The sequence below is a fragment of the Onychostoma macrolepis genome, chromosome 12 (genome assembly GCF_012432095.1).
Source record: "Onychostoma macrolepis isolate SWU-2019 chromosome 12, ASM1243209v1, whole genome shotgun sequence".
NCBI lineage: Eukaryota > Metazoa > Chordata > Actinopteri > Cypriniformes > Cyprinidae > Onychostoma > Onychostoma macrolepis.
The window spans coordinates 10,778,308-10,805,280 of record NC_081166.1 but is presented as its reverse complement, the minus strand read 5'-3'; the positions used below and the strand labels follow the sequence as shown (position 1 = coordinate 10,805,280).

The 26,973-nt window shown below is 38.8% G+C and overlaps 4 protein-coding genes across 16 annotated transcripts in view; 1 reads left to right on the top strand and 3 right to left on the bottom strand.

The window, feature by feature from the left end:
* The first annotated feature begins 5,041 nt into the window (after window positions 1-5,041).
* The window catches only part of si:ch211-28p3.4 (probable E3 ubiquitin-protein ligase TRIML1), a 33,010-nt gene continuing 11,078 nt past the window's right edge, over window positions 5,042-26,973 (top strand). For 2 of the 11 annotated variants that reach the window (XM_058794647.1, XM_058794640.1), the window contains exons 1-9: window positions 5,042-5,119; window positions 7,882-8,029; window positions 12,799-12,857; window positions 12,997-13,107; window positions 13,805-13,934; window positions 19,474-19,532; window positions 19,677-19,791; window positions 20,675-20,734; window positions 21,055-21,156. The gene's annotated coding sequence lies outside the window, so the exon portion shown is untranslated. Of the gene's footprint in view, window positions 5,120-7,881; window positions 8,030-8,124; window positions 8,171-12,751; window positions 12,858-12,996; window positions 13,108-13,804; window positions 13,935-19,473; window positions 19,533-19,673; window positions 19,792-20,284; window positions 20,735-21,054; window positions 21,157-26,973 lie in introns of those variants that run through there. The other 9 variants (XM_058794648.1, XM_058794649.1, XM_058794644.1 and 6 more) reach the window with 9 other exon arrangements.
* Window positions 5,335-9,831, bottom strand: LOC131551592 (pleckstrin homology domain-containing family S member 1-like). 2 transcript variants are annotated; one of them, XM_058794634.1, is made up of 13 exons: window positions 9,730-9,831; window positions 9,384-9,427; window positions 9,181-9,278; window positions 8,959-9,077; window positions 8,729-8,881; window positions 8,548-8,638; window positions 8,102-8,275; window positions 7,928-8,016; window positions 7,758-7,814; window positions 7,140-7,211; window positions 6,758-6,847; window positions 6,538-6,643; window positions 5,335-6,447 (listed from the first exon to the last, which is right to left on the bottom strand). In XM_058794634.1, the coding sequence occupies exons 2-13, from the start codon at window positions 9,403-9,405 to the stop codon at window positions 6,340-6,342; spliced, it is 1,179 nt and encodes a 392-aa protein (XP_058650617.1). In that variant the 5' UTR covers window positions 9,406-9,427; window positions 9,730-9,831; the 3' UTR covers window positions 5,335-6,339. The 2 variants fall into 2 exon arrangements, with proteins under 2 accessions (XP_058650617.1, XP_058650618.1); XM_058794635.1 differs by having other exon boundaries at window positions 9,181-9,275; window positions 9,730-9,805.
* On the bottom strand, window positions 12,713-15,996 carry LOC131551593 (pleckstrin homology domain-containing family S member 1-like). 2 transcript variants are annotated; one of them, XM_058794637.1, is made up of 13 exons: window positions 15,893-15,996; window positions 15,586-15,659; window positions 15,373-15,473; window positions 15,155-15,273; window positions 14,921-15,073; window positions 14,506-14,578; window positions 14,016-14,189; window positions 13,833-13,921; window positions 13,684-13,740; window positions 13,466-13,540; window positions 13,202-13,294; window positions 12,940-13,072; window positions 12,713-12,851 (listed from the first exon to the last, which is right to left on the bottom strand). In XM_058794637.1, exons 2-13 carry the CDS (start codon window positions 15,608-15,610, stop codon window positions 12,786-12,788), a joined length of 1,158 nt encoding a protein of 385 aa, XP_058650620.1. In that variant the 5' UTR covers window positions 15,611-15,659; window positions 15,893-15,996; the 3' UTR covers window positions 12,713-12,785. The 2 variants fall into 2 exon arrangements, with proteins under 2 accessions (XP_058650620.1, XP_058650621.1); XM_058794638.1 differs by having other exon boundaries at window positions 15,373-15,470.
* On the bottom strand, window positions 18,783-23,498 carry LOC131551594 (pleckstrin homology domain-containing family S member 1-like). Its single transcript, XM_058794639.1, has 13 exons — window positions 23,390-23,498; window positions 23,030-23,075; window positions 22,813-22,913; window positions 22,607-22,710; window positions 22,373-22,525; window positions 21,702-21,774; window positions 21,242-21,415; window positions 21,067-21,143; window positions 20,906-20,962; window positions 20,160-20,234; window positions 19,887-19,979; window positions 19,617-19,749; window positions 18,783-19,526 (listed from the first exon to the last, which is right to left on the bottom strand). The coding sequence occupies exons 2-13, from the start codon at window positions 23,052-23,054 to the stop codon at window positions 19,461-19,463; spliced, it is 1,131 nt and encodes a 376-aa protein (XP_058650622.1). The 5' UTR covers window positions 23,055-23,075; window positions 23,390-23,498; the 3' UTR covers window positions 18,783-19,460.

The window sequence follows — 26,973 nt, the reverse complement described above, 5'->3', positions numbered from 1 at the left end:
GGTCTCCAGCGAAATGTTAGGCGTTCGGTTTCCTCCTGCCACGTTTCAGGATGCCAGACATCTAACATCCCCCCATCAAAGCGAAGTGTCAAAACTAGTGCCCCTTTCAGAGAAGCTGGCAGCGTGGAAGCTACTGCCAAATATCTCTCCGTGGGTAGAAAGGACTGTAGAGAGGCTACAGGGTTCAGTTTACATATCATCCTCCGCGTTTCAACGGCGTGGTCTCCACTTCCGTGAAACCGAACGAGCATTTGTTGACACAGGAGTTGCAAACTCTGCTGGACAAAGGGGCCATAGAACGTGTTCCCCTGCCAGACAGACAGTCAGGCTATTACAGCGGTATTTTCTTGTTCCCAAGAAAGATGGGGGTTGCGTCCGATTTTAGATCTTCGCGGGTTGAACCGCTACCTCAGAACATACAAGTTCAAAATGCTGACAATCAAGATGATTGTTTCTTACATCAATCAGAGGATTGGTTTGTGACTATCGATCTAAAGGACGCTTATTTTCATATAGAAATATTGCCACAACACAGGAAGTTCCTGAGGTTCGCTGGGGCGAAGCCTACCAGTATCGGGTTCTTCCGTTCGGCCTAGCCTTGTCACCCGCACTTACACCAAATGCATGGATGCAGCTCTGGCTCCTCTCGACTCCAGGGCATCCGCATTTTAAACTACATAGATGACTGGCTGATTCTGGCTCAGTCTCAGGAACTAGCGCTCGACATCGGGATGTCGCCCCAGCTCATCTCGAATCTCTGGGGTTGAGACTCAACGGCAAGAAAAGCGTTCTCTCTCCTGCTCAGAGGACAACGTATTTGGGGTCGTATGGGATTCGATCACGATGCGGGCACAGCTGTCTCCTGCACGCGTCGAATCCATTCTAAACGCCCTAAAGAACATCAAGCTAGGCCAGAAGATTACTGTTCATTACCTTCAGAGGGTTCTAGGTCTCATGGCAGCTGCATCACGGTGATACCCTTGGGTCTCCTGCACATGAGATCGTTTCAGTTGTGGCTCAGAGCCAGGGATTTCATCCAAGGGCCAATCCCCAGAGGCAAATAAGGGTTACGCGCCAGGGCTTCGTACCCTTTCTATGTGGTTCAGACCCGGTTTCTGACTTTGGGTCCCACTCTAGGTCCGTGCTGTCGCCGCAAGATGCTAACGACAGACGCATCCCTCACGGGCTGGGAGCGGTCTTAGATGGCCGTCCAGCCCAAGGGATCTGGAGAGGTCATCTTCTCGAATGGCACATCAATTGCCTCGAAATGAAGGCTGTATTTCTGGCCCTGAAATACTTCCTCCAGCAGTTAAGAGGCTACCATGTCCTAGTGTGGGTGGACAACACAGCGGTAGTCTCTTACATAAATCGTCAGGGTGGACTGCGGTCGCACCGCTTGAACGAGCTAGCGCACCAGGTTCTGCTTTGGGCACAGGACAAGTTCCTGTCCCTCAGGGCGATTTACATCCCCGGACATATGAATGTGGGAGCAGACTTGCTGTCCAGACAAGCTGTGATACACGGGGAATGGAAACTCCACCCCGAAGTAGTCAGTCAAATCTGGGAAAGATTTTAAGAAGCAGAGGTGGACCTCTTTGCTTCACAGGAGACAGCACAATGTCCCCTCTACTTCTCTCTGACTCATCCAGCTCCCCTGGGTCTGGACGCGATGGCCCATGTGTGGCCCAGACTGCGTCTTCACGCATTTCCCCCGGTCACTCTGCTCCCAGGAGTCCTGGCCAAGGTCCGTCAAGAGGGGTCTCGCCTCTTACTGATAGCGCCCCGTTGGCCGACCCGGATATGGTTCTCAGATCTCTCCTCGACGGCTCGCCGTTGGCGATTCCGGTGAGGAGGGACCTTCTCTCTCAGGCACAGGGGACAATATTTCATCCCCAGCCCGAGCTCTGGAACCTTCATGTCTGGCCCCTGAGGGGGACCAACTGAGACATGCTGGCCTTCCAGCCGATGTAATAGAGACTATTCTGAGCGCTAGGGCTCCCTCCACTAGAAGAACTTATGCCAGTAAATGGCGCGTTTTCGAAAGTTGGTGTAGGACACACCATGCAGACCCAGCTCACTGCCAGATTGTTTCAGTACTGGAGTTTCTGCAAGAGAAACTGTCCTCAGGAACATGTCCTAATACTCTCAGAACTTACGTGGCCGCCATCTCGGCTTGCCATGCTCTGATTGATGGGGTTTCGTTGGGGAAACACCCTCTAGTTGCCCGCTTCATTCGAGGAGCTAAGCGGTTGAGGCCGCCCGCTAGAGCGACAGTTCCTTCATGGGACCTAGCTATAGTGCTTGAGGGCTTAGTGGACACCCCTTTCGAACCACTAGAGTCAACGCCTGTCAGGCTTCTTACCCTAAAGATGGTTTTTCTAACAGCTATTACTTCTCTGAAGAGAATTGGGGATTTGCAGGCTCTGTCAGTCTCGTCATCCTGCCTAGATTTTGCCCCTGGGCTGGTCAAAGCTATTTTGCATCCTCACCCTAGTTATCTTCCGAAGGTTCCATTCTCGACCATAAATCCGTTCACGACACCGGAGCAGGAGAAACTTCACTTACTGTGTGCAGTACGTGCTCTCCAGATTTACGTCCACCGCACTAGCCAGTGGCGTAAGTCGGAGCAGCTTTTCGTATGTTTTGGAGGCCGCAACCGGGGCGGCTGCCACTCGACAGACTATGTCACATTGGGTGAGGATGCTATTACCTAGCCTATGAGGCGTGGTCAAGCTTCGCCTCTAGGTGTAAGGGCCCATTCAACCAGGGGGATTGCGTCTTCCATGGCTTTGGCAAGAGGTGTCCCCTTGCAGCAAGTTTGTGATGCGGCAGGTTGGTCCTCTCCGCACACATTTGTTAGATTCTATAATTTGGATGTTCATGTTACTCCGGGCTCGCATGTCCTTGAGTCGACATCCCAGAGTCATGTCTGAGACCTCTTTCATGTTTGTGCGCACACACTACACAACATTGGGGGTCCAGACACTTCCAGTGCGGCGGCGTTGGTATTCTCGTTCCCATAGCGCTTTCAGCGCAGCATCGAGAGTAGCTTTTGATAGGGGAACGTCCCGGTTACTTGACTGTAACCCTGTTCCCCGAAAAAGCGGGAACGAGATGCTGCGCCTCAATGCCGCACTGTAAGCGTGACTGGACGTCCTTTCAGACAAAATTTTGACCTGAGGATGTTTCTGCGTTACATCTATTTATAACCTCCAGGTGTTCGTAATCGAGTGACGTCACCTAACCGAGGTTATTTAAGCCAAGTTTGGCGTGTTTGACACACGTGCTTCAACAACCGGTCGAACAAAGAATGTTCCCATAGCGCTTTCGGCGCAGCATCTCGTTCCCGCTTTTTCGGGGAACAGGGTTACAGTCAAGTAACCCGGGACGCTTTATCCGTTATCCTGAATGCATCAGCAGCTTCATAAATCTAATCTCACTGCAAAAATATGGACTTTATATAAAACCAAATTATTTAAGCTTTTCTAAATATTGCACAATGCATTTTTTTCTATTTTGCCTTCCAGTAAATATTCTTGGATGGAATCAAAAAAATCCTGTCTAACCTGATGTCTACAACAAGGAAGTAACCTGTCATCCACTGCGATAGAAAAGTTTTCTGCAGACCATTACCATGTCAGATACAAATTAAGGCAAGTTTCATCTTGAAATATCATAGATGAATAAATGGTACAACTTAAAATTTCCTCTAAATTAGACATTTATACATGTCTGTTAAATGCATCTGATGTCCTGAATAAAAAGATAGAGATAAGTTCATTATAAATTCGTCTCAACAGATTTTAGACACGTCTGAATCATGTTTGCTGTTTGGATGCTGTTGCTCCTTTGTTAAAGTGTATATGAAATGCAAGTGTTGTCTAACTGAATGTCAGTGACATATCCTTAATAGAAAAACACTAACACTTTGTTAACAGCTCATGTAACTGTTTCATATGTGTTTCTTTCTCTTCTTATAGGGTATTATTTGGGTCCATCACACATATGAAACCTTTCACAGATACAGTATTCCCATCTGAGCTTGACTTTAAGCTCTTAAAAATACAGTGTCTCTGGACTGCTTACATCCTGCTCAGTCACTTTTCAGTGTCAAACCCAATATCAATTGGTTTCTAACAACAGCCCTATTTGTTTTCCTATACCATGGTTCACCTAGGAAGTTAAATATGTGTTCAGTTTCAGGATTCAGAGACTAAAGATTTTTCTTGTCTACTAATAGTCTTTCATTTGAGCCAATATAGTCAACTAATCACACTTTTATATTAATGTAATTACTTGCATATATATTGAGGGAGCAACTAAACCATAAAGAGCCTTCAACAGCCTATTCTGCACACATAAAGCTTGCCGCAAAGCACCGGCAAAAGTAATGAATGTATAAGAAAAAATAGCAAGCAGATATTTAAATTATTTGTTAATAAACTAGTGTTTTCTGAGTCAGTGTCTGCTGCAAACCTAAGTTGTTTCCACTGTTATCAGGGAAAAAATGGCAGTGATCACACCAGCATCTTCATGTTATGCATTAAGGTTGCTAATTACTTCCACACTCTGCACAAACACTTGGATGTGCAACTATTAGTGCACATTTATCTAGGTTAACATTAGAGTGAGTGGTTGCTACTTAAATATTTACATTTGAAATGATAATCCATATTTGAGATTGATGAATAATAGGCGAACATTTGGATTCAACTAAAATAATCTAACCCAAGTCTTCAGGACTTATTAAAAAAAATGGGCAGATGTGTGTTTGATTAGGAATGGAGCTAAACTCTGCAAGACAGTGGCCCTACAGAATTGAAGTTGTTCATCGCTGACCTAAATGTACTACATTTCACCTTTCATAGGTGTCCTCTGCAGCATGACCATTTCACGATAATAGTGCAGAGCTAGACATTTTTGTTCTTGTCCCTGATGGGAAGATAAGTTTCTGGTCAACAACATCTTATTGTTCATATTGCATTTCAGCGCTTTAAAATGCACTTGTGAAAAATTTGTCTTGTGTTTTTTACAGAATGCAGAAAAACTGGTTTCATTCAGAGTCAATGTAGTTGTTTGGAGGAAGCTACAGGTCTTTGTTCTTGGCTGTGATAGAAGGGTAGGTGGAGTTTCTGATTTTAAACTTATAGAGACAGAGAACAACAACATCTTACAGGGAACAATGTGTTCATCTATTCATCATGAGTTTGTGATATGAATTTGGTTGTACACAGTCCGTTTAAACAATAGAGGGAGTTATTAGATATAACCAATGAATTTGAATGATTAGTTGTATTTTATTCAAGAGAGTTTAATGTGTGTTTAAAAAAACACTAATAAAGTCTGTTGTGCTTGTTAAGAAATTAACTACTAATATAATTTTTATGTACATATGTTATCGCATGCACACAGCTTATTAGAAAAAAGGCTGAAACTGTCAAATGGTAAGTTTAATAACACTTCACAGTGTAACAATGTGCAAAATGCTTGCTTTTCTAAAGCATAATTCATCTATCATTAAGCAGACTACTTACTGTAATTCAGTAATCATCAGACAAACATTTAAAGCAATGCATAATGGTTGGGAGCAGCGTGTGACTGATTACAAGTATTGCAAAACAAATAAAGAATATACAATGACAAAAAAGTGCTGCTTTAAAATATATGAACAGTGTAGAACTATTAGTTTTTCACTGTGAATTAACTCTCATACTAGTTTTTTAGTAATGCTTGACACTTGTTCTTCAAACAAACAAATATATACAGTATCCACTGCCACCCTAGTGAAAAAATAAATATATTAAAATGTATCTGAAATACATTTATTTCATGTTAATTATACTACAAATACTTAATAAAAATACCCTGCAGTTTTTGGTATACAAGGTATCTTAAAGTCTGCTAAATTGGAACAACTGATTTTGTGCACTTTAATTGTGCAGAAGTCCAACTAAATGTGTATTGAAGTATATTTGATTGTGCTAAAGTGGAGCTATTGCAAGTATACGTCAGGTACACTTTAAATATGTTGCATTTAACGATCATACAATCCTCATCAATAGTGACATTAAAACAAATTTTAGGCTTAATATTAAGAAATGTGCATTGTGCAGAAGTACTCCAAATAAAGTTTAATTGTAATTTTTATATCAGTAAGTCTCGAGCGATATGTCAATAAATATGTTAATAGATTTGAACTATATTTAGTATAAAATAAATGTACTTTAATTATATTTATTTTTTTTACTAGGGCACTCATGTAATTTCATGTACATTTAATTTTTTTTTATTTTTTTTACATATTTACATGCTAAATGAGACATGTGTACAACATTTCTGTTATTTTGATGGTGGTGAGAGATTTCGCATTAGACTTTGTTTTGTGTCCTCAGTGTGATGGGCAGGGTTCAGAGTGAGGGCTGGAAGCCGCTGAATTAGGAGTTTTACCTGCAGATAATTTCAGTAACAGTTATTTATCGGTCTCTTATTAGAGTGATGAAAAAAAGTCAGTTCCTTTACTGTGAATTATCGTCTTACCTCATCCTTGCTTAGTCTTTTGATGTATTTCTGAATCTCTTGTACGGTGCCTGGAGGCAGGGTCTGATCCCCACTTGAGTCCTGAATCTGACGACACTCAGACACACTGGAGAAGAAGATGATGAGAGATGAAATATAATATAAAGTAGTTCATTTCTACTCATATTACTATTGATTCTAGAACAGACTGTGTCATTAATTATCTATTGTAGAGTTGTACCTTGGTTTGCCTTCTTGTGTCAAGGTCAGACTGTCTTTCAGATCATTTTGACTATCACAGGTCTCCTTCTCAACATGTGTGTACGTTTCACTACAAAGCAGAGAAATACAAATGCCACATTTATCATAACCACAGTGCTACATATATCTGATGATTTTAATTAGGAAAGAATAGAATTTTACTCAACAACTGACACATTGATACACTCAGTAGTTGTTTTCTCTAAAGCAGAAGCACCCTGCTAATGGTATTTCCAGTATGAAATTAAGGATGTATCCACAGATTTAAGATCAGTGTGGACCACTAATAATAATCAGCCACTAAAAACCTGTACGAGTCTGAATATGGTGGTTACAGCCCTGTTTAAAATGATAAAAATCACCTGTTGTCCAACTCAGTAGAGGCACAGTTTCCACTGAAGCTGATTGATTGCTTAGAATGATTGTGATCATCACTGGGGGGAAAAAAATAAAAATCACATCAGAAAAACAGAGAAGGTGTCAGTCCTAAGTGTATTCAGCAGAAGAACGTACTAGTAGCTTTTCCACAACTGCTATGATCTTGGTAAAACTGACTTATGAATACAGAATTGTTGCTATAATTTTTACCATTTCATTTGATTGTTTAATTTTATTAAGGGTCAAACTACCATAGACCACATCCTTTTTAGATATTAAACATCTTGATGATTGCATCTCTCAGCTATGTTAAAACCTTGCCGAATGTTTGCTTTCATTTTAATAGTCATCCAAAACCAGACCAGTTCTGCAAGAAAGAAAACCGCAAAATAGACTGCTAATTGATGCTAAGAAACAAAACAGTGCTCTTTGGTAGTGTTCAAATATAAGAAAATCACACATATGTTGCATCTGGGGCATGAAGTGGAAGGAATTTTGTGAACACATTAAAATGTGGCAAACAGTAACACACTGATAATTCAGATATTTATCATATCTTGCAAAACTCATGAGGTAAATAACAGTGAATCAAAGAAAATTACTTTTTCTGTTTGCATGCAGTGTCATCCTCCTGTTGGTCATCTTCCAACACCATTTTCCTAATCAGAAAAGGTCAAAGAAAAATCAAATTAAACTGTGTCACTGAAAATTGTGTTTTATCGACAGAGTGCATTCCACGAGGTCAATGGGAAAAGTGCTCTCAAACACTTACACTGATCCCATGGACATGTATTCACTGCTGTCCTCTGGAGGTCCATCCTGCTTTTCGTCCGTCTCATCTTTTTCCTCAATAACTGGAAACTGCCAGATAGAGGTTAGAGTTTTGTTTGTGTGTTTTGTCATATGCATACATATGTGAAAGAAACTGTGTTTAATTGTGTAAAACCTTGCATGTTACTGGTATTGGAGGTTCGCTGAGCTTGCGAGGATAGACGTAATGGCTGTCCGGTGGCGGGTAAGTTGGCATTAATTCAGGTGCTGACCGTCTGTCATTAGGTTCATCCTCAACCTTTGGTTCTGAATAGTTCACAAGTAAAGACATTGATCTAGATCTCTTTTCCTGTGGAAAAAGGTAAAGCATGTGAGCATTCACAACCTCTCAAAAGTTTTGGTACGCTTGACTGAATTTTTTTGTTTCTTATGATGTTAAAACCTTCTGATCAAAAATAATTCTTGTTTTTGGTTACTGGATAATTGCCATATTTGCTTATGTTTTTTTTTTTTATTATTCTCGAATGGTAGTAAATATCAGTAGGGGTGCTCAAACATATGACTGATAGTTTATATAAGCATCTGTGTAAAGACAGAGAGGGAGAGAGAAGGTTTGTTTACCGGAGTATCATCTTTTTGTCGTTGTTTATTTTGTGATTTCTGGGTCTTCATTGCCTTGAATAATGCATTGAGCCAACCATCCACATCAGCACTAAAAAACACCAGAAAACACTGAACACTACTTTCATGGAACTATGTTATGATGACAATGAGAGATATGGTTCTAATAATGGTGGCAAACCTGTTTTCTCCAATGAGGAAATATTCTCTAGAGGGTTTTAGTATGTCGTCTTCCACCTTCAAGAACAGCACAGAGGATGGAGAGCCCTTGGATGGTTTCTTGACCCAGTCCCACTTCTGATGTGTCTCAGGGCTAGTGAACAGCAAGCTGATCCTTTAAAACAGGAAGACGTTCTCATTGTAGTATGAAAACACTTTATGTATTTATTTGTGAGACAGTCTTTTCCTTACTTAGAAATGTCTATCACTCCCAAAGGCTTGTCTCTCCGTTCGTTTACATGATATGTCAGCTGGTAGGAGTCCTCATCCGTTTTTTTGGAGAGCACAAAGAAACGTTTCTTCCATGATTTCTGTAAGAGATAAATAAAACTGCTAAGTTTCTTAAACAGAGGAACTGTCTTTGACAGACTGCAGATATTTCAGTTTCAGGTTGAATTGCAATATGAAACGTACAGTGTTTTTAGTTAGGGCTGTCAGCGGGGGGGACTTGACCAGGTATCCAGTGTACAATTCCTTCACTTCTGGTTCTCTGTAAAATTTTGCAGTTGCTGCTGCAGAAACATAATTATAGCTGATCAGCATTAAATGCTGCACAATTCCATTTAGTGTTTAAGCTCCTTGATTATACCATTTTTCCTAAGAGATTTTAGACTTACGAGATTTCTTGTTGTTGGACATCCTGATGTTGTTTGCTTTAGTTCTAAAATAGATGTGAAATGTTTACGTTTTTTACTGTAAGCCACTGATATATATCTGATAAACAGAAGTAAACAACAGCAATGTATGATTTCTGCTGTCAGCAGCACAATAAGTCTAATTACAGTGCAATGGAAATTAACCCTCCACCATATTTCAAATGTTTAATATGTTATATAATAATATTACATTATTTTAAACTCAATTTTTCTCAGATAGTATCAGCATTATTATTCTACATGTTACAAACATCACAAAGCAGAATCATCATATCGGCTGCCATATTGTATATTATTATTGGTCTACCTTGTGTCACGGTAAAATCAGTGTCCTCTGAAAAGTTCTCACAACATGTATGTTATGATGGTAGTTTAGGAGGAAACTAAAAGTCCTTTGTTTCTTCCAGAGTGTTATGCTGGTAAAAGGAGTTGTTTCTGGTTATATGTGAGCTCAGGATTAAGTTCCTCCCCTTTGACTTTGTCATTCCTTTGATGAACTTACCAGACAAGCGTGTTCATGTCATGTAGCTTCTGAAGCACATACTCTGAGCTATGACTGAATTATGTACACATATACAGGTGCATCTCAATAAATTAGAATGTCGTGGAAAAGTTCATTTATTTCAGTAATTTAACTCAAATTGTGAAACTCGTGTATTAAATAAATTCAGTGCACACAGACTGAAGTAGTTTAAGTCTTTGGTTCTTTTAATTGTGAAGATTTTGGCTCACATTTAACAAAAACCCACCAATTCACTATCTCAACAAATTAGAATATGGTGACATGCCAATCAGCTAATCAACTCAAAACACCTGCAAAGGTTTCCTGAGCCTTCAAAATGGTCTCTCAGTTTGGTTCACTAGGCTACACAATCATGGGGAAGACTGCTGATCTGACAGTTGTCCAGAAGACAATCATTGACACCCTTCACAAGGAGGGTAAGCCACAAACATTCATTGTCAAAGAAGCTGGCTGTTCACAGAGTGCTGTATCCAAGCATGTTAAAAGCTGAGTTTAAGGAAAAAGTGTGGAAGAAAAAGATACACAACCAACCGAGAGAACCGCAGCCTTATGAGGATTGTCAAGCAAAATCGATTCAAGAATTTGGGTGAACTTCACAAGGAATGAACTGACGCTGGGGTCAAGGCATCAAGAGCCACCACACACAGACGTGTCAAGGAATTTGGCTACAGTTGTCGTATTCCTCTTGTTAAGCCACTGCTGAACCACAGACAATGTCAGAGGCGTCTTACCTGGGCTAAGGAGAAGAAAAACTGGACTGTTGCCCAGTGGTCCAAAGTCCTCTTTTCAGATGAGAGCAAGTTTTGTATTTCTTTTGGAAACCAAGGTCCTAGAGTCTGGAGGAAGGGTGGAGAAGCTCATAGCCCAAGTTGCTTGAAGTCCAGTGTTAAGTTTCCACAGTCTGTGATGATTTGGGGTGCAATGTCATCTGCTGGTGTTGGTTAATTGTGTTTTTTGAAAACCAAAGTCACTGCACCCGTTTACCAAGAAATTTTGGAGCACTTCATGCTTCCTTCTGCTGACCAGCTTTTTAAGATGCTGATTTCATTTTCCAGCAGGATTTGGCACCTGCCCACACTGCCAAAAGCACCAAAAGTTGGTTAAATGACCATGGTGTTGGTGTGCTTGACTGGCCAGCAAACTCACCAGACCTGAACCCCATAGAGAATCTATGGGATATTGTCAAGAGGAAAATGAGAAACAAGAAACCAAAAAATGCAGATGAGCTGAAGGCCACTGTCAAAGAAAACTGGGCTTCCATACCACCTCAGCAGTGCCACAAACTGATCACCTCCATGCCATGCCGAATTGAGGCAGTAATTAAAACAAAAGGAGCTCCTACCAAGTATTGAGTACATATACAGTAAATGAACATACTTTTTCACTATTCACTAAAAATTCACTAAAACTGTTCTTATGAAGTATTCTAATTTGTTGAGATAGTGAATTGGTGGGTTTTTGTTAAATGTGAGCCAAAATCATCACAATTAAAAGAACCAAAGACTTAAACTACTTCAGTCTGTGTGCATTGAATTTATTTAATACACGAGTTTCACAATTTGAGTTGAATTACTGAAATAAATGAACTTTTCCACGACATTATAATTTATTTTATTAGGTTTATATTGTCTTACTCCATTGTTGTATGCCTGTATTTATGTAGCACCGTGGTCCTGTGAGGCACGACATTTCGTTCCACTGTATGCCCCCGCATGTAGCGGAATGACAATAAAGCTCAACTTGACTTGACTTGACTTATTGAGATGCACCTGTACATTCATAGACTTATACACCATTTCCCATTTCTTGGATTCTATTTTTCATGCAGTTTATTTATGCTCTTGTTGCATATTTATTCTCTATGCACATGCACTCTTGATTCCCCTAGTTTTTTGATTCTCTTGATGATTCAGCTTTAAGAAATTATTTGTATACACTTGTATGAAATGCATGAGACGTTTTCAAGTCAGAAATGTCAAAGCTTTATCTTGGGATCCAACAATCTGTGTGAACGATTATTTAAGCAGTGAACCATATGTTTTAATGTACTGTATGTTTCAGAGACTATTTGAAAATAGATTCTAGACATTTCTGTAAAAGTAATATCTAATTATATAAAAAATGTGTATTTTTATAACATTTATAAAATTTAAAAATGTTTCAAAAGTTTATTAATACTTCACATTGTAACAAAGTGCAAATACATGCCTTTTACAGCATAATTCGTGTATATATTACATAGGCTACATGTTATTCAGTAATCATCAATCTAAAGAGTGACTGAAACATTTGAATCAGTGCATAATGACTAGGAGCAATACATCATTGGTTAAATGCTTTGAAAAACAAAATACACAATGACAGAAAACTTGTATATACACAGTATATAAAGTATCTCATACAGTTAGGATTGTAAAAAAAGTGCGTCTTTAAAGAGGATAATATACATGAACAGTTTTGAACTGTGCATTTTTCAACGTGAATTAACCGTTATACTTATTGTAAAGTAATACTTGACTCTTGTTCTTCACATTAACAAATGTGAACTAATAAACCCACTACCACTCACATAGTTTCATATACAGTCTAGAATAGATGGTACTGATTTCTTTCACCCAGTGGCATTTCAAGGCCAGAGAGTCCTAACATTCACATTGTTTTACACATTTACATGATTAATGTACAGTCAAAAGAGGACAAATTACTTTAGATAACCTCTTCTGTTCTTCATTTACACCTTGTTTTCAACCTGTATGATTGAATGAGCTTTAATGTCCCACAGACACATTTCTGATATCTTGATGGTGATGAATTCACATGAGATTTGTTTCTTGTCCTCATTATGATGGGCAGGGTTCAGAGTGCAGAGGCTGGGATCCTATGAGCCGCCGAATAGTGAGTTTTACCTGCAGGTAATTTCAGAAGCATTATTTATAGCTCTCTGAATGTAGCGATTAAAAAAAAACATTCTTTTACTGTAAATCATCATCTTACCTCATCCTTGCTTAGTCTTCTTAAGTATGTCTGAATCTCTTCTACTGTGTATATAAGCAGGTCATTGAAGGCCAGGATCTGATCCCCCTTATGGAAGAGACACGAGTCCTGAATCTTCCGACAGTCAGAGACACTGGAGAGGATGAACGCACAACAATGAGAAACAATGTAAGTTGTTCATTTGTATTCATGTTAATGTTTTCTCTATCAGGATAGGGTACATATTAAACTGTAGTAACTGTATTATCAGTGAGAGTTGTACCATGGTTTGCCCTCTGCCTGAGTCAAAATCAGACTGTTTTTCAGATCATTTTGACTAACGCAGATCTCCTTCTCAACATGTGTGTGCATTTCACTGCAGAATAGAAATATGCATTGATAAAATTCAAACAGATGCCACATTTTTCATGCTGATTATAGCTCTATGCATAATACACTAATAAGAAAGTAAAAAAGATGTGACATCATTCAGGTGCATTTAGCAGAAAAATGCTTTTTCAAAAGATGCATTCAAGTCAAAATTTACCATTTATTTTTATCGTCCCCATCCTGATTGACTGCACCATTGCACACAGAGGACTCTTGACCATTAATGGAAGTGCTGAAAAAGACAACCAAAACAGTGAACTTAGTGAAAACATTACAGCGTGTCAAATGGCAACAGACACTGAGTAAATCATATCTCACACTACTGACACAATAGTGCATGAGGAACATAACAGTGAATCAAGAATTCAAAATTACTTTGTCTGCATGCATGTAGTGTCCATTTCCTGTTGATCAAATCCCAAAGCTCTTTGCCTAATCAGAAAAGACCACAGACAAATTGTATTTTATTAACAGAGTACATTTTACATTCCACTAGATCAGTTAGTGACATCTCAAAGACATACAATGATGCCATGGACATGTATTCACTGCTGTCCTCTGCAGATTCATCCTGCATCTCGCCCTTCTCATCTTCATCCTCAGTAACTGGATTCTGCCAGATAGAGGTTTGAGTTTAATTTTTTCAATAGGAAGAACATTTATGTGTATGTTGTATATTGAACAAACGGTGTGTAAATGTGTAAAACCTTGAGTGCTACTGGTATTGGAGGTTCACTGAGCTTGCGAGGATAGTCGTAATGGCTGTACAGTGACGGGTAAGTTAGCATTAATTCAGGTGCTGACCGTCTGTCATCAGGCTCATCCTCAACCTTTGGTTCTGAACTCTTTACAGGATCAGATGCTGATCTATATCTGTTGTCCTGTGGCAAAAGTAAAGCACGTGAGCATAAATGCTTGTAATAAGTTGTAGATAAATATAAAATGAACATTTACATTTCTAAATAAAGCAATAAATAAATTATGTAAAGTAATAATAATATAAAAATAATTATATTAGCAAATGGTGGCTACTTTGAAGAAGATCGTTTTGATATTTTTGGAATCACACTGCATAATTGCCATATTTCCTTTTGTTATTTATTATTCAGGAAATAAAAAAGTCAGTAGGTGTGACCAAACTTTGACAGAAAGTTTATATATGCATACATGTGAAGAGAGAGATATTTTAATGTTTACCTGAAGGGCACTTCGTGATTTCTTGGTCTTCATTACTTTGACTAAGGCATTGAGCCAACCATCCACATCATCACTGAAAACACCAGAAAACATTTAACACTTCTGAAAAACACAGTTATTTTAAAATGAAAAATAAAAGTTTAAAATAAAATATTTCTAGAATTATATTTCCAGTATATATAACTAATTTAAAAAGCAGAAAATTAAGCAACAGCTTAAAGACTAGAAAAGTTGGCTTCAAAATAGCCAAAATATAGACATGGACTAAAAGTCAAGAAACATTCATTTTGATTTCATGGAGCCTTTAATTATTATGTATTTAGTTATTTTTATTTATTTAGCCTGTGTCATGCTGGCTTTCATAGAACTGTATAGTGATAGCAATGAGAAGTATGGTCTAAATGACGGTGCAAACCTGTTTTCTCCAATGAGGAAATAGTCTCTAGAGTGTTTTGGTGTGTCATGTTCCACCTTCAAGAAGAGCACAGAGGATGGAGAACAGTTGAAGTTTTTTTGGATCCAGTCCCACTTCTGATGTGCCTCGGGTCCAATAAACAGCAGGCTGATCCTTTAAAACAGAAAGACAACCTCATTATAGTGTGAAAATACTTCATTTATTTATTTATGACTTTGACAGTCTTTTCCATACTTAGAAAGGTCTATCTCTCCTAAAGGTTTGTCTCTCCTTTCGTTGTTTGCATGATATGTCAGCTGGTAGGCGTCCTCACCCGTCTTGGAAAGCACAAAGAAACGACGCTTCCATGATTTCTGTAACAGATAAAACTGCTAAGATTCACAAACAGAGGAACTGTCTTTGACAGACAGCAGATATTTTGATTTCAGGTTGAATTGCAATATGAGACGTACAGTGTTTTTAGTTAGGGTTGTTAGAGGGGGGGACTTGACCAGGTATCCAGTGTACAATTCCTCCACCATCGCTGGTTCACTGTAAAATATTGAAGTTGCTGCTGCAGAAACATAATTAAAATAACATTAAACACATTAATGCCACACAGTTTAATTTTGAGTTTTACAGTTGTCTTGATTATCTAATTTTTCCAAATAGATTTTTAGACTTACTTGGTTTCTTTTTGTTGTTGGACATCCTGATGTTGGTGTTAAAATTCGTGTTTTGCTGTAAGCCACTGATATATCTGATAAACAGATGTAAACAAAAGTGATTTATGATTTTGTAAAAAAAAAGAAAAAATGCAGTGTCATCGCAAGAACAATTAAAATGCAATGGAAATTAATTGTATTAAATTAAAATGTCTTTATGAAAGTTTTAAATTCACATAAATAGTATCAGCATTATTTCTTTGCATGTTACAAGCATCAAGCAGAATCATCATATCAGTAGCCATATTCTATAATAGTATTGCCATACCTTGTGTCACCATACAAAGTTATTCAGCTCTCACGACGTGTATGTTATGATGGCAGTTTAGGAGGAAGATAGAGGCCTTTTGTCTCTTCCAGAGTGTTATGCTGGTAAAAGGAGGAGTTTGTGGTTATATGTGAGCTCAGGTGTAGGAATCCCTCCCCTTTGACTTTGTCTGTTATTTGTTTATGGAAACTACCAGACAAACGTGTTCATGGCATAATGGTGTTGTGGTAAACACGATACCACAAAGAGAAATATAGCTTCTAAAGCACATGAAGTAAGCTGCGACTGAAATATGTACACCTATACACTCATAGTCTTATACAGTACAATCTGGCACTTTACGGTTTATTTGGTTATAATTATTTATGCAGTTAGAAGCTCTTGGTTCCCCTTAGGAATGCAAGAGGTGACTTAAGTTACCGTGCCAAAAAATAATTCATTCTTTCTCTGTATGCTGTTGGGGATTTTAGGGGGAAATCTTGACTGATGGATTTCAGTAAATACTCTAATGATACTGTAATTGTCTTTCCTCCACCGTATTTTCCTGGCTTTTTTCCAAGTGTAGCATGCTCTTGGCAAGATGAATTGGGGTTGGGAGAGATTAGGTGGTTTTATCATTGACGGCATTTGATTTTGTGTCTCCAGGGGTTAAAAAAATGTGTGGTAGTCTACACGGTATATAAGAAATAACTGTCATGATAAATAAATGTCATAGAACCAGAATGTCACAACATTTTTAACTATTTGAATGGACATTAACTAATTAATATGCATTATAAGCCTATATGCAGTAATTTTAATTAATGCTTTGAATAAAAGGAAAAAAAGCTGATTTTATAGCGATAAACTATATTATAGATTTTTAGTGTGATAAACTGATTAGTGTACATAAAGGGTGTGTAAATGGTACTGTAAATGGGAATGTGTTTCACTGTTGCACTTTTTGTATAAGACCTAAAAATACATGCAAACTACTGACCTGTTTTTTTGTTTTTTTTACCTTGCGCTCTGTAAAGAATGCAGATAATTATTTAAGCCAACATGATCTCACAGAATTCCGTGTAATGTTCACGGAGTTAATTAACCTCCGAATCTGTGGTGGCATCACGGAATCGCCGAAAATTCCGTGATGGGCTCACAGAAAAAATTCCGTGATGGGTTCACAGAAGTGATACCAATGCAAGTCAGTGACAGGCATCAGCCGTGCTCCACGCACGGAAACCCTTAGCATCAATATGCCGACGCGATACTGGGGAATTTATCGTCATCATTATTGTTCAGAACTGGGTAGGTTTAGGGTAGGGATGGGGTCAGGTACTACAGTGAAAGTATAACTGCATCGGAGTCACTTTACGTGGTCCGATGCAGCGCTGGTGAATCCAGTGAATCCGTGCATGGACCACGGCTGATGCCTTCTGTGAGCCCATCACGGAATTTTCGGCGATTCCGTGATGCCACCACAGATTCGGGGTTAATTAAGTCCGTGAACATTACACGGAATTCTGTGAGATCAGGTTGATTTAAGCATATAGATAAATTGTACAATTAAACTGAATTTGAGGACAATTTAGGAACTCCAAAATTTGGAATAAGCCAAGAGTAAATCTTTATAATAAAAAAGCTACATATACCGTATAAAATACACAATCAAAAGTAATACACTGAATTTGAATTTGAATAAAATTTACATTATTGCATTATAGGCATTTACAAAGAACACGCATTTGTTTTAGAACATCATGGAAACAATATACTTTTTAAATATATATTTAGTACATATTTTCATATGCTACAAAATTGTATTGCTCTGGTCTTTTTGATAAGCTGCCTTGTTCTGAAATCATTGTCTTGTGATCATTTGCTTTAATATTTTTGTAAATGATGTAAAATTTGCTATCAGTAAATTAGTGCAACTTTTGCAGTTCATCTCATTATCACTTTCAACTGAGGTCTCCAATGCAATGCCATTGTAAAAGCATTATTAATTTTGCTTTGCTTCAGTGAAAGCCAGTGAAACAAAATGTATGATTAGTTTATAAAAAAATTTCAAAGTTACATTTTTGGAAATTAATTTAACATATTACTTAATTAATAATCTTAAAAAAACAGATGAAGCCTGACAATTCAACTCCATGATTTATTTCTGTTCTGTTTCTCATGAGCAAAAAGAGAGTGAAAATATTAATAAAGTTTGTTTGTATGTAGAAGTTTGTGTTTCCTCTTGGGACAAACATAGATGGGCTCATGGGTCACAGAAGGCGGCAGCTCATATGTAGCATGTTTTGTGTGACCCAACTCAGTTTTCTGTCACTGGCCCAATATGATGATATTATTTTCTTATTGCACAGCTACAAATTAAGTCTTGATAATCAGAATAAGTGGAGTGAACTGGTCACAGTATCTCTGGCAGCAAAGGGTTAAATAAATCCCTTTACAATAACAAGCAATATTTCTAAAATGAACAAACCTGTTTTTTTCTTGATGGCCATGTGCCAATATACCTGCTGGAGGTTCACAAGTGTGTCTCTTTGACACAAATGTCCATGTGACAGATGAGTAATTGAAATCATTCAGCTTGAAATTAATAGTACCATGCACACTTGTGAACGATATACATGAGACAAATGAGAAATGCCAAAACATTACCTTGGGATCTAAAACGTCTGTATATGTCCAATCCCCCATCTCCTAACTGCACAAATATATTATATTGCATCTTTCAGAGACTTTTTAAAAATAGTCAAATCATATCTAGGCTATTTGACTATTTTTGAAACAAATGCTAAAGAAATGACAAAATTGCATACATTTCTGTAAAAGTAATATCTAATTCTATTTAAAATATATGCATATTTATAAAATATTTATGAAATAATTGCAAAAAAAAAAATAGTTTCAAAAGTTTAATAATACTTTACATTGTAACAATGTGCAAATACATGCTTTTCTACAGCATAATGCATGCGTATATGTTACGTAGGCTACATGTTATTCAGTAATCATCAGTCTGACTGAAACATTTGAATCAATGCATAATGACTAGGAGCAATACATCATTGGTTAAATGCTTTGCAAAACAAAATACACAATGACAGAAAACGTGTATATACACAGTATATAAAGTACTTCATACAGTTAGGATTGTACAAAAGTGCATCTTTAAAGAGGATAATATACATGAACAGTTTTGAACTGTGCATTTTTCAATGTGAATTAACCTACATACTTATTATAAAGTAATACTTGACTCTTGTTCTTCACATGAACAGATGTGAACTAATAAACCCACTACCACTCACATAGTTTCATGTACATATATATACAGTCTAAATGTTAATCATTTTTTAACTTAGTGACACTTTAAGATCAATGAACCGAACATTCACATACATATTTACGTATACAGTCAAAAGAGGGCAAGTTACTTTAGATAACCTGACTGCCTCTTACGTTCTTCATTTACACCTTGTTTTCAACCTGTATGATTGAATGAGCTTTAATGTCCCACAGACACATTTCTGATATCTTGATGGTGATGAATTCACATGAGATTTGTTTCTTGTCCTCATTATGATGGGCAGGGTTCAGAGTGCAGAGGCTGGGATCCTATGAGCCGCCGAATAGTGAGTTTTACCTGCAGGTAATTTCAGAAGCATTATTTATAGCTCTCTGAATGTAGCGATTAAAAACCAAAACATTATTTTACTGTGAATCATCATCTTACCTCATCCTTGCTTAGTCTTCTTAAGTATATCTGAATCTCATCTACTGTGTATATAAGCAGGTCATTGAAGGCCAGGATCTGATCCCCCTTATGGAAGAGACACGAGTCCTGAATCTTCCGACAGTCAGAGACACTGGAGAGGATGAACGCACAACAATGAGAAACATAATACAATGTAAGTTGTTCATTTGTACTCATGTTAATGTTGGAACAGGATAGGATACATTTTAATCTGTAATAACTGTAATTATTTGTCAATGAGAGTTATACCATGGTTTTCCTTCTTCCTGTGTCAAGATCAGACTGTTTTTAAGATCATTTTGACTAACGCAGATCTCCTTCTCAACATGTGTGTGTGTTTCACTGCAGAATAGAAATATGCATTGAAATTCAAACAGATGGCACATTTTTCATGCTAAATATAGCTCTTTTATGCATAATACACTAATAAGAAAGTTAAAAAGAGATGACGACATTCAGGTGCATTCAGCAGAAAAATGCAGTTCTAGCTTTTTCAAAAGATGCATTCAAGTCAAAATTTACCATTTATTTTTATCGTCCTCATCCTGGTTGACTGCACCATTGCACACAGAGGACTCTTGACCATTAATGGAAGTGCTGAAAAAGACAACCAAAAAATAAGATTAACTATACTATATATTTTATAAACAAAAGGGGGTCAATAATCAAGATCATTTTAGTGTTGAATAAGACTAAAACCACCTTGGTTTGATACTTTTTTGACTAAATTTGACTAAAAAGGTCCATTGTCTATAATGTAGCAACGGATGGATCACTGCTTACACGGAAGTCACTTTCAAACCAAGCAGCTTTCTGTTGGTTGGTTAGTGCAGTACATTTGCATGACTAACTTGACCATGAGAAAAATCTGAGTGGGGAACTCATGAAAATTCTATTGAAATGACTGGATTTCCCTCGCAGAATCTTGCAGAGGAACAGTAGAGGTGAATTTTTCTTGTCAGAGATGATTTGCATCTCCTAAGATGTTAAAACCATGTCAAAAATTTGCTTTAATCTTAACATTCATCCGTGACCAGACCTGTTCAGCAAGAATGGAAGTTTCCAAACAACGTAACACACCATTCAGCAACTCCAGGGTGAGATTTGTTTTGTAGTCTTTAAATAAACAATGAATCAAATCTATCTGTATCTAAATGCATCTGAGGGACGTAGGGGAATGAACTTAGTAAACACATTACAATGTGTCGAATGCCAACAGACGCTGACACAATAGAGGTACATAACAGTGAATCAAGAATTCAAATTACTTTTTCTGAATGCTTGCATTGTCCACCTCCAGTTGGTCTTCTTTCAAAGCTCTTTGCCTAATCAGAAAAGACCACAGAAAAATAAATGAATTAAAATGTCTCTTAAAAAATTGTATTTTAGTAACAGAGTACATTTTACATTCCACTAGGCCAACACTTACAATGATGCCATGGACATGTATGCATTTTCTTCTGGTGATTCATCCTGCTTCTCATCTTCATCTTCAATAATTGGAATCTGCCAGATAGAGGTTTGAGTTTAATTTTTTTTCAATAGGAAGTTTAAGAGCATTTATGTGCATGTTGTATATTGAAGAAACTGTAAATGTGTAAAACCTTGAACGCTACTGGTATTGGAGGTTCACTGAGCTTGCGAGGATAGTCGTAATGGCTGTACAGTGACGGGTAAGTTAGCGTTAATCCAGGTGCTGACCGTCTGTCATCAGGCTCATCCTCAACCTTTGGTTCTGAACTCTTTACAGGATCAGATGCTGATCTATATCTGTTGTCCTGTGGCAAAAGTAAAGCACGTGAGCATAAATGCTTGTAATAAGTTGTAGATAAATATAAATTGTTAACATGTAAATTTCTACATAAAACAAAAAATATATAAAATATATAAAGTAATAATAATGTTAAAAAAAAAATATATATTTTTTTGTGCAATTTGTATCACTGCATAATTGCAATATTTCCTTTTGTTATTCGTTATTCAGGAAATGGTAATATAAAAAAAAAAAAAACAGTAGCTGTGTCCAAACCTTTGACAGGTAGAGAGAGATATTTTAATGTTTACCTGAAGGGTCTTTCTTGATTTCTTGGTCTTCATTACTTTGACTAAGGCATTGAGCCAACCATCCACATCATCACTGAAAACACCAGAAAACATTTAACACTTCTGAAAAACTGCATCACTTTTTTTCAAATGAAAATTATAAGTTTAAATTAGAAGATTTCTAGAATTATATTTCCAGTATATATAACTAACTTTAAAAGCAGAATTATTAAGCTACTGCTTAAAGACTCAAAAAATGAAAATCAATGAAAAATGAAATCTAGTGTTTTACTTTAGTTACAGCTCAGTGAATATTTGAAATTAATTTCTAAATAAATTTAATGAGATTAACCACAAAAGTTAATTTGATCTGATGTACGTCACATTTATTTTCTGTATTGGCTGTTTTAATATTTTAATATTATATATGCTTTGGAAATATACTAAATGCTTAGCCATGCCGAAAAAGCTCAATTTAAATTTCTATATTTACTACTGTATATGATACTCTACTAAAATATACATGGCTTCATAATTAATAGACATGTACTAAAAGCCAAAAAACTTTCATTTTGATTTCATGGAAGCTTTAAATATTATTTTTGTTTTTTTTGGCCTGCATCATGCTAGCTTTTATTGAGCTATGTTGGGAAAAGGAAATGAGAATTCTGGTCAAAATTATTGTGTCAAACCTGTTTTCTCCAATGAGGAAATAGTCTCTAGAGTGTTTTGGTGTATCATCTTCCACCTTCAAGAACAGCACAGAGGATGTAGAACACTTGAAGTTTTTCTGGATCCAGTCCCACTTCTGATGTGCTTCGGGGCCAATAAATAGCAGGCTGATCCTTTAAAACAGAAAGACACCCTTATTATAGTGTGAAAATACTTTTATATACATTTATATATAAAGTACAGTCTTTTCTTACTTGGAAAGGTCTATCTCTTTTCTTTCGTTGTTTGCATTGAATGTTAACTGGTAGGCGTCCTCACCCGTCTTGGAGAGCACAAAGAAACGACGCTTCCATGATTTCTGTAACAGATATATAAAATGCTAAGTTTCACAACCAGAGGAACTGTCTTTGACAGAGAGCAGATATTTTGATTTCAGGCTGAAATGCAATATGAGACGTACAGCGTTTTTAGTCAGAGCTGGTTGAGCGGGGGACTTGACCAGGTATCCAGTGTACAATTCCTCCACCATCGCTGGCTCTTTGTAAAATATTGAAGTTGTTGCTGCAGAAACATAATTAAAATAACATTAAACACATTGATGCCACTCAGTTTAATTTGAGTTTTTAAATTGTATTCCTTGTTTATTCCATTTTTTCTCAAGAGATTTTTAGACTTACTTGGTTTCTTTTTGTTGTTGGACATCCTGATGTTGTTGCTTTAATGCTAAAATAGATGTGAAATGTTATTTAAGTTGTTTTACTCTAAGCACTGATATATATCTGATAAACAGATGTAAACAGTGATTTATAAAAAAAAAATAAAAAAATGTAAAAAAATGCAATGTCAGCACAAGACTAATTAAAATGCAATGGAAATTAACACTCCACCATATTTAAAATATATAATAACATTGCATGATGTCTTTATCAATGTTTTAAACTCTCATTCCAATTCTAAGAATATCAGCATTATTCCTTTACATATTACAAGCAGGATCATCAAGTCAGTAGCAATATTCTATAATATTATTGCCTTACCTTGTGTCAAAAATTAGTGTCCTCTAAAAAGTTATTCAGTTCTCACAACGTGTATGTTATGATGGCAGGAAACTAAAGGTCCTTTGTCTCTTAAGTGTTATGCTGCTGAAAGGAGGAGTTTGTGGTTATATGTGAGCTCAGGTGTAGGAATCCCTCCCCTTTGACTGTGTCAATTTGTTTGGAAACTACCAGACAAACGTGTTCATGACAATGTGGTATTGTGGAAAACATTGTATCACAAAAAGCAATGTAACTTCTGAAGCACATACATACATTTGCTGCGACTGAAATATGTACACATATACACTCGTAGTCTTATACACAATCTGGCACTTTACCATTTATTAGATTATAGTTATTTATGCAGTTAGAAGCTCTTGGTCCCTTAGGAATGCAAGAGGTGACTTAATAAGTTACCGTGTCAAAACAATTTTTTTCTTTGTGTGCTGCTGGGTATTATAGGCGGAAATTTTGACTGATGGATTTCAGTAAATACTCTAATGATTACTGACTTTTCTCCACCCTTGATTTTTTTTGTAATATGCAGGTTGAGAGTGATTAGGTGGTTTTATCGCTGACGGCATTTATTTTATTTATTTATTTTTTTATGTCCAAGGGAATTTGAATGAACATTAACTAATTATCTACTATTCATTATAGTAAAACATAAAAAGAAATCTAGATTTTTATTAGGAATTTGGGTTAGGGTTCCTGAGCATGTAATATTGCACTTCCCTGCAAAATAGTATTATTTAGGTGTTGTGAACAGTGTGATAAACTTTCTGCTTAAACCATTGCGTACATAATGAATGGGTGTGAATGTTTTCCTGACCTAAAAAATAAATGCAAACTTCTTGTCACGTGTCTGCCTGTCTGAGTTCCCGTCTGTCCTTGTTTGGTTTGGTTCCGTTCCTCATTGGTTAATTATTATTCATTGTCCCCACCTATGTTTCTTTATCTTGTTTGCTCGTTTGTTCTCTGCCCTTTATAAGTCCTCAGTTTTCCCCCTGTGTTGGTCCGTTCTATAAGTTAATAAAGTGGGAAAAGGGAGTTGATGCCGTTTCGTTCTCTTCTCTTTCATTTATATTCATTATTATCATTACTACAACCACAAACCCGTAACAGAAGAACGGACCGACCACAAACATGGAGTTCGTGGAAGCTGTCGCCGCCCTAGCCCTCCTGGATCTCCCGTTTTATAAGTTCACCTGGGAGTTCTGCGAGCTCGCCGCGGCTACAACATTGAATGACGCCACCATCGTAGAGATGTTCCGGCTCGGGGCCACTTTCCACCGTCCCATGGACCTCCCAGACACCACGGGATTGTATTGGAGAGAGGCTATTCTTCGGTGTCTGGGAAGCGTCCAGGCCCGAGCCGGAACCAACCTGTCAGCCGCGGCTCCCCCTCGTCAGCCATCATCCCCGACTCCTCCTCACCAGCCGCCATCCAACTCCCGCCGACAGAGAGTGCGGCTATCCCGCCGACAGAGAGTGCGGCTATCCCGCCGACAGAGAGTGCGGCAAGCCCGCCGCCAAAACGGAATATGGCAAGCCCGCCGCCAAAACGGAATATGGCAAACCTGCCGCTGACCGAGAGTATGGTCAGCTCTCCAGTGCCTCCGCTGGTCCCGTCCAGCTCTCCTGTGCCTCCGCTGGTCCCGTCCAGCTCGTCTGTGCCTCCGCTGGTTCCGTCCAGCTCCGCGCTTCAAGAGCGCCCCCCTGTGCCTGCGCCACGAAGGTGCCTCCCTAGCTCCGCGCTGCCAGAGCGCATCCAAGAGTCCGCGCTTCAAGAGCGCCTCCCAGTGCCTGCGCCACGAAGGCGTCCCCAAGAATGCGCGCTTCAAGAGCTCCCCACTGTGCCTGCGCCACGAAAGGCGCCTCCCTAGCTCCGCGCTGCCAGAGCGCATCCAAGAGTCCGCACTTCAAGAGCGCCCCCCTGTGCCTGCGCCACGATGGCGTCCCCAAGAATCCGCGCTTCCAGAGCGCATCCAAGAGTCCGCGCTTTGAGAGCGTCCCCCTGTGCCTGCGCCCACGGCGCCTCCCTAGCTCCGCGCTGCCAGAGCGCATCCAAGAGTCCGCACTTCAAGAGCGCCCCCCTGTGCCTGCGCCACGATGGCGTCCCCAAGAATCCGCGCTTCCAGAGGGCATCCAAGAGTCCGCGCTTTGAGAGCGTCCCCCTGTGCCTGCGCCACGAAGGCGCCTCCCTAGCTCCGCGCTGCCCGAGCGCATCCAAGAGTCCGCGCTTCAAGAGCGCCCCTCCAGTGCCATGCGCAACGAAGGTACCTCCCTGTCTCCGCGCTGCCAGAGCACCCCCAAGAGTCCGCGCTGCCAGAGCGCCCCCAAGTGTCTCCGCTGGTTCCGTCCAGGTCCGCGCTGCCAGAGCGCCCCCAAGAGCCCGCACTGCCAGAGCGCCCCCAAGGTTCCACGCAAAGACAAAAAACTCCTAAATTCACCTTTAAAATTTGGGGGGGGGGGCTATTCCCCTGTGAACCCTGCTCCGTCTTGGGCGCCCAAGCTCCCGGATCCACCATGGTCACCCAAGCTCTCTGCTCCACCCTGGCCTCCCGAGCTCCCTGCTCCGCCATGGCCTCCCGAGTCCTTGGATCCGCCATGGCCTTCCAAGCCTCCTGACCCGCCATGGCCGCCGGAGTCCCCTGACCCGCCATGGCCGCCGGAATCCCCAGATCCGCCATGGTCTCTAAGGGTCTCCTGTTCCGCCCTGGATGACTCCTCAGTATCCCTGTCCTGCACCGGCGTCCAGGGCGCCCACCCCCCCTCCCAGTTGGTACTGTTATGGCGCGGGACGCGCCTTCCGGGAGGGGGAGGTACTGTCACGTGTCTGCCTGTCTGAGTTCCCGTCTGTCCTTGTTTGGTTTGGTTTTTTCCTCATTGGTTAATTATTATTCATTGTCCCTACCTGAGTTTCATTATCTTGTTTGCTCTTTTGTTCTCTGCCCTTTATAAGTCCTCAGTTTTCTCAGTTTTCTGTCCTCAGTCCGTTCTATAAGTTAATAAAGTGGGAAAGTGAGTTGATGCAGTTTCGTTCTCCCGTCTATCATTTATATTACTTTTATTTTAACTACAACCACACAACCCGTAACACTTCTGACATGGCACTGATTTATCTGATCTGTACTTTGTACAGAATACACAGATACAGATCAATTCTGTAGATGAACTGATTTTGAGGATAAATTGGAATACATGTTGAAAGCAAATATTTATCATAAGAAACCTTTATAATCAAAATGCTACATATAATAAAATCAGAGGTGGAAAGTAACGGATTACATTTACTCGCGTTACTGTAATTGAGTAGCTTTTTGGTGTACTTCTAATTTTTAAAATCTTTAATTTTACTTTTACTTAAGTTTATTTTGTTTGAAGTATTACACTTCGCTACATTTTAAAACATTTATTACTGAGTAAAAAAAAGAAATCAAAATCGCTCCCTGGAAACTACTGCAGTAAATAATGGGCAGGAGGAGAACAAACTGGCGCTAAAATCAGAAGAAAGATGCAGACGGACAAGACAGGCGTTAATGGTGCAGACCCAGCTGAAAACCAAACCCCGTCGTATTCGG

What these genes read in the sequence shown, in the direction of transcription:
- LOC131551592 (XM_058794634.1), bottom strand. Translation starts at nt 9,405, where the DNA reads ATGTCCAACAACAAGAAATCTC. An exon ending in TTCCTCATTGGAGAAAACAG is followed by an intron (nt 8,639 to 8,728) that starts GTTTGCCACCAT and finishes GGTGTTTTTTAG; the next exon opens with TGCTGATGTGGATGGTTGGC. An exon ending in TACATGTCCATGGGATCAGT is followed by an intron (nt 7,815 to 7,927) that starts GTAAGTGTTTGA and finishes TTTTCTGATTAG; the next exon opens with GAAAATGGTGTTGGAAGATG.
- LOC131551593 (XM_058794637.1), bottom strand. Translation starts at nt 15,610, where the DNA reads ATGTCCAACAACAAAAAGAAACCAA. An exon ending in CAACAACAAAAAGAAACCAA is followed by an intron (nt 15,474 to 15,585) that starts GTAAGTCTAAAA and finishes ATGTTTCTGCAG; the next exon opens with CAGCAACTTCAATATTTTAC. An exon ending in TACATGTCCATGGCATCATT is followed by an intron (nt 13,741 to 13,832) that starts GTATGTCTTTGA and finishes TTTTCTGATTAG; the next exon opens with GCAAAGAGCTTTGGGATTTG.
- LOC131551594 (XM_058794639.1), bottom strand. Translation starts at nt 23,054, where the DNA reads ATGTCCAACAACAAAAAGAAACCAA. An exon ending in CAACAACAAAAAGAAACCAA is followed by an intron (nt 22,914 to 23,029) that starts GTAAGTCTAAAA and finishes ATGTTTCTGCAG; the next exon opens with CAACAACTTCAATATTTTAC. An exon ending in CAGCTCTGACTAAAAACGCT is followed by an intron (nt 22,711 to 22,812) that starts GTACGTCTCATA and finishes TATCTGTTACAG; the next exon opens with AAATCATGGAAGCGTCGTTT.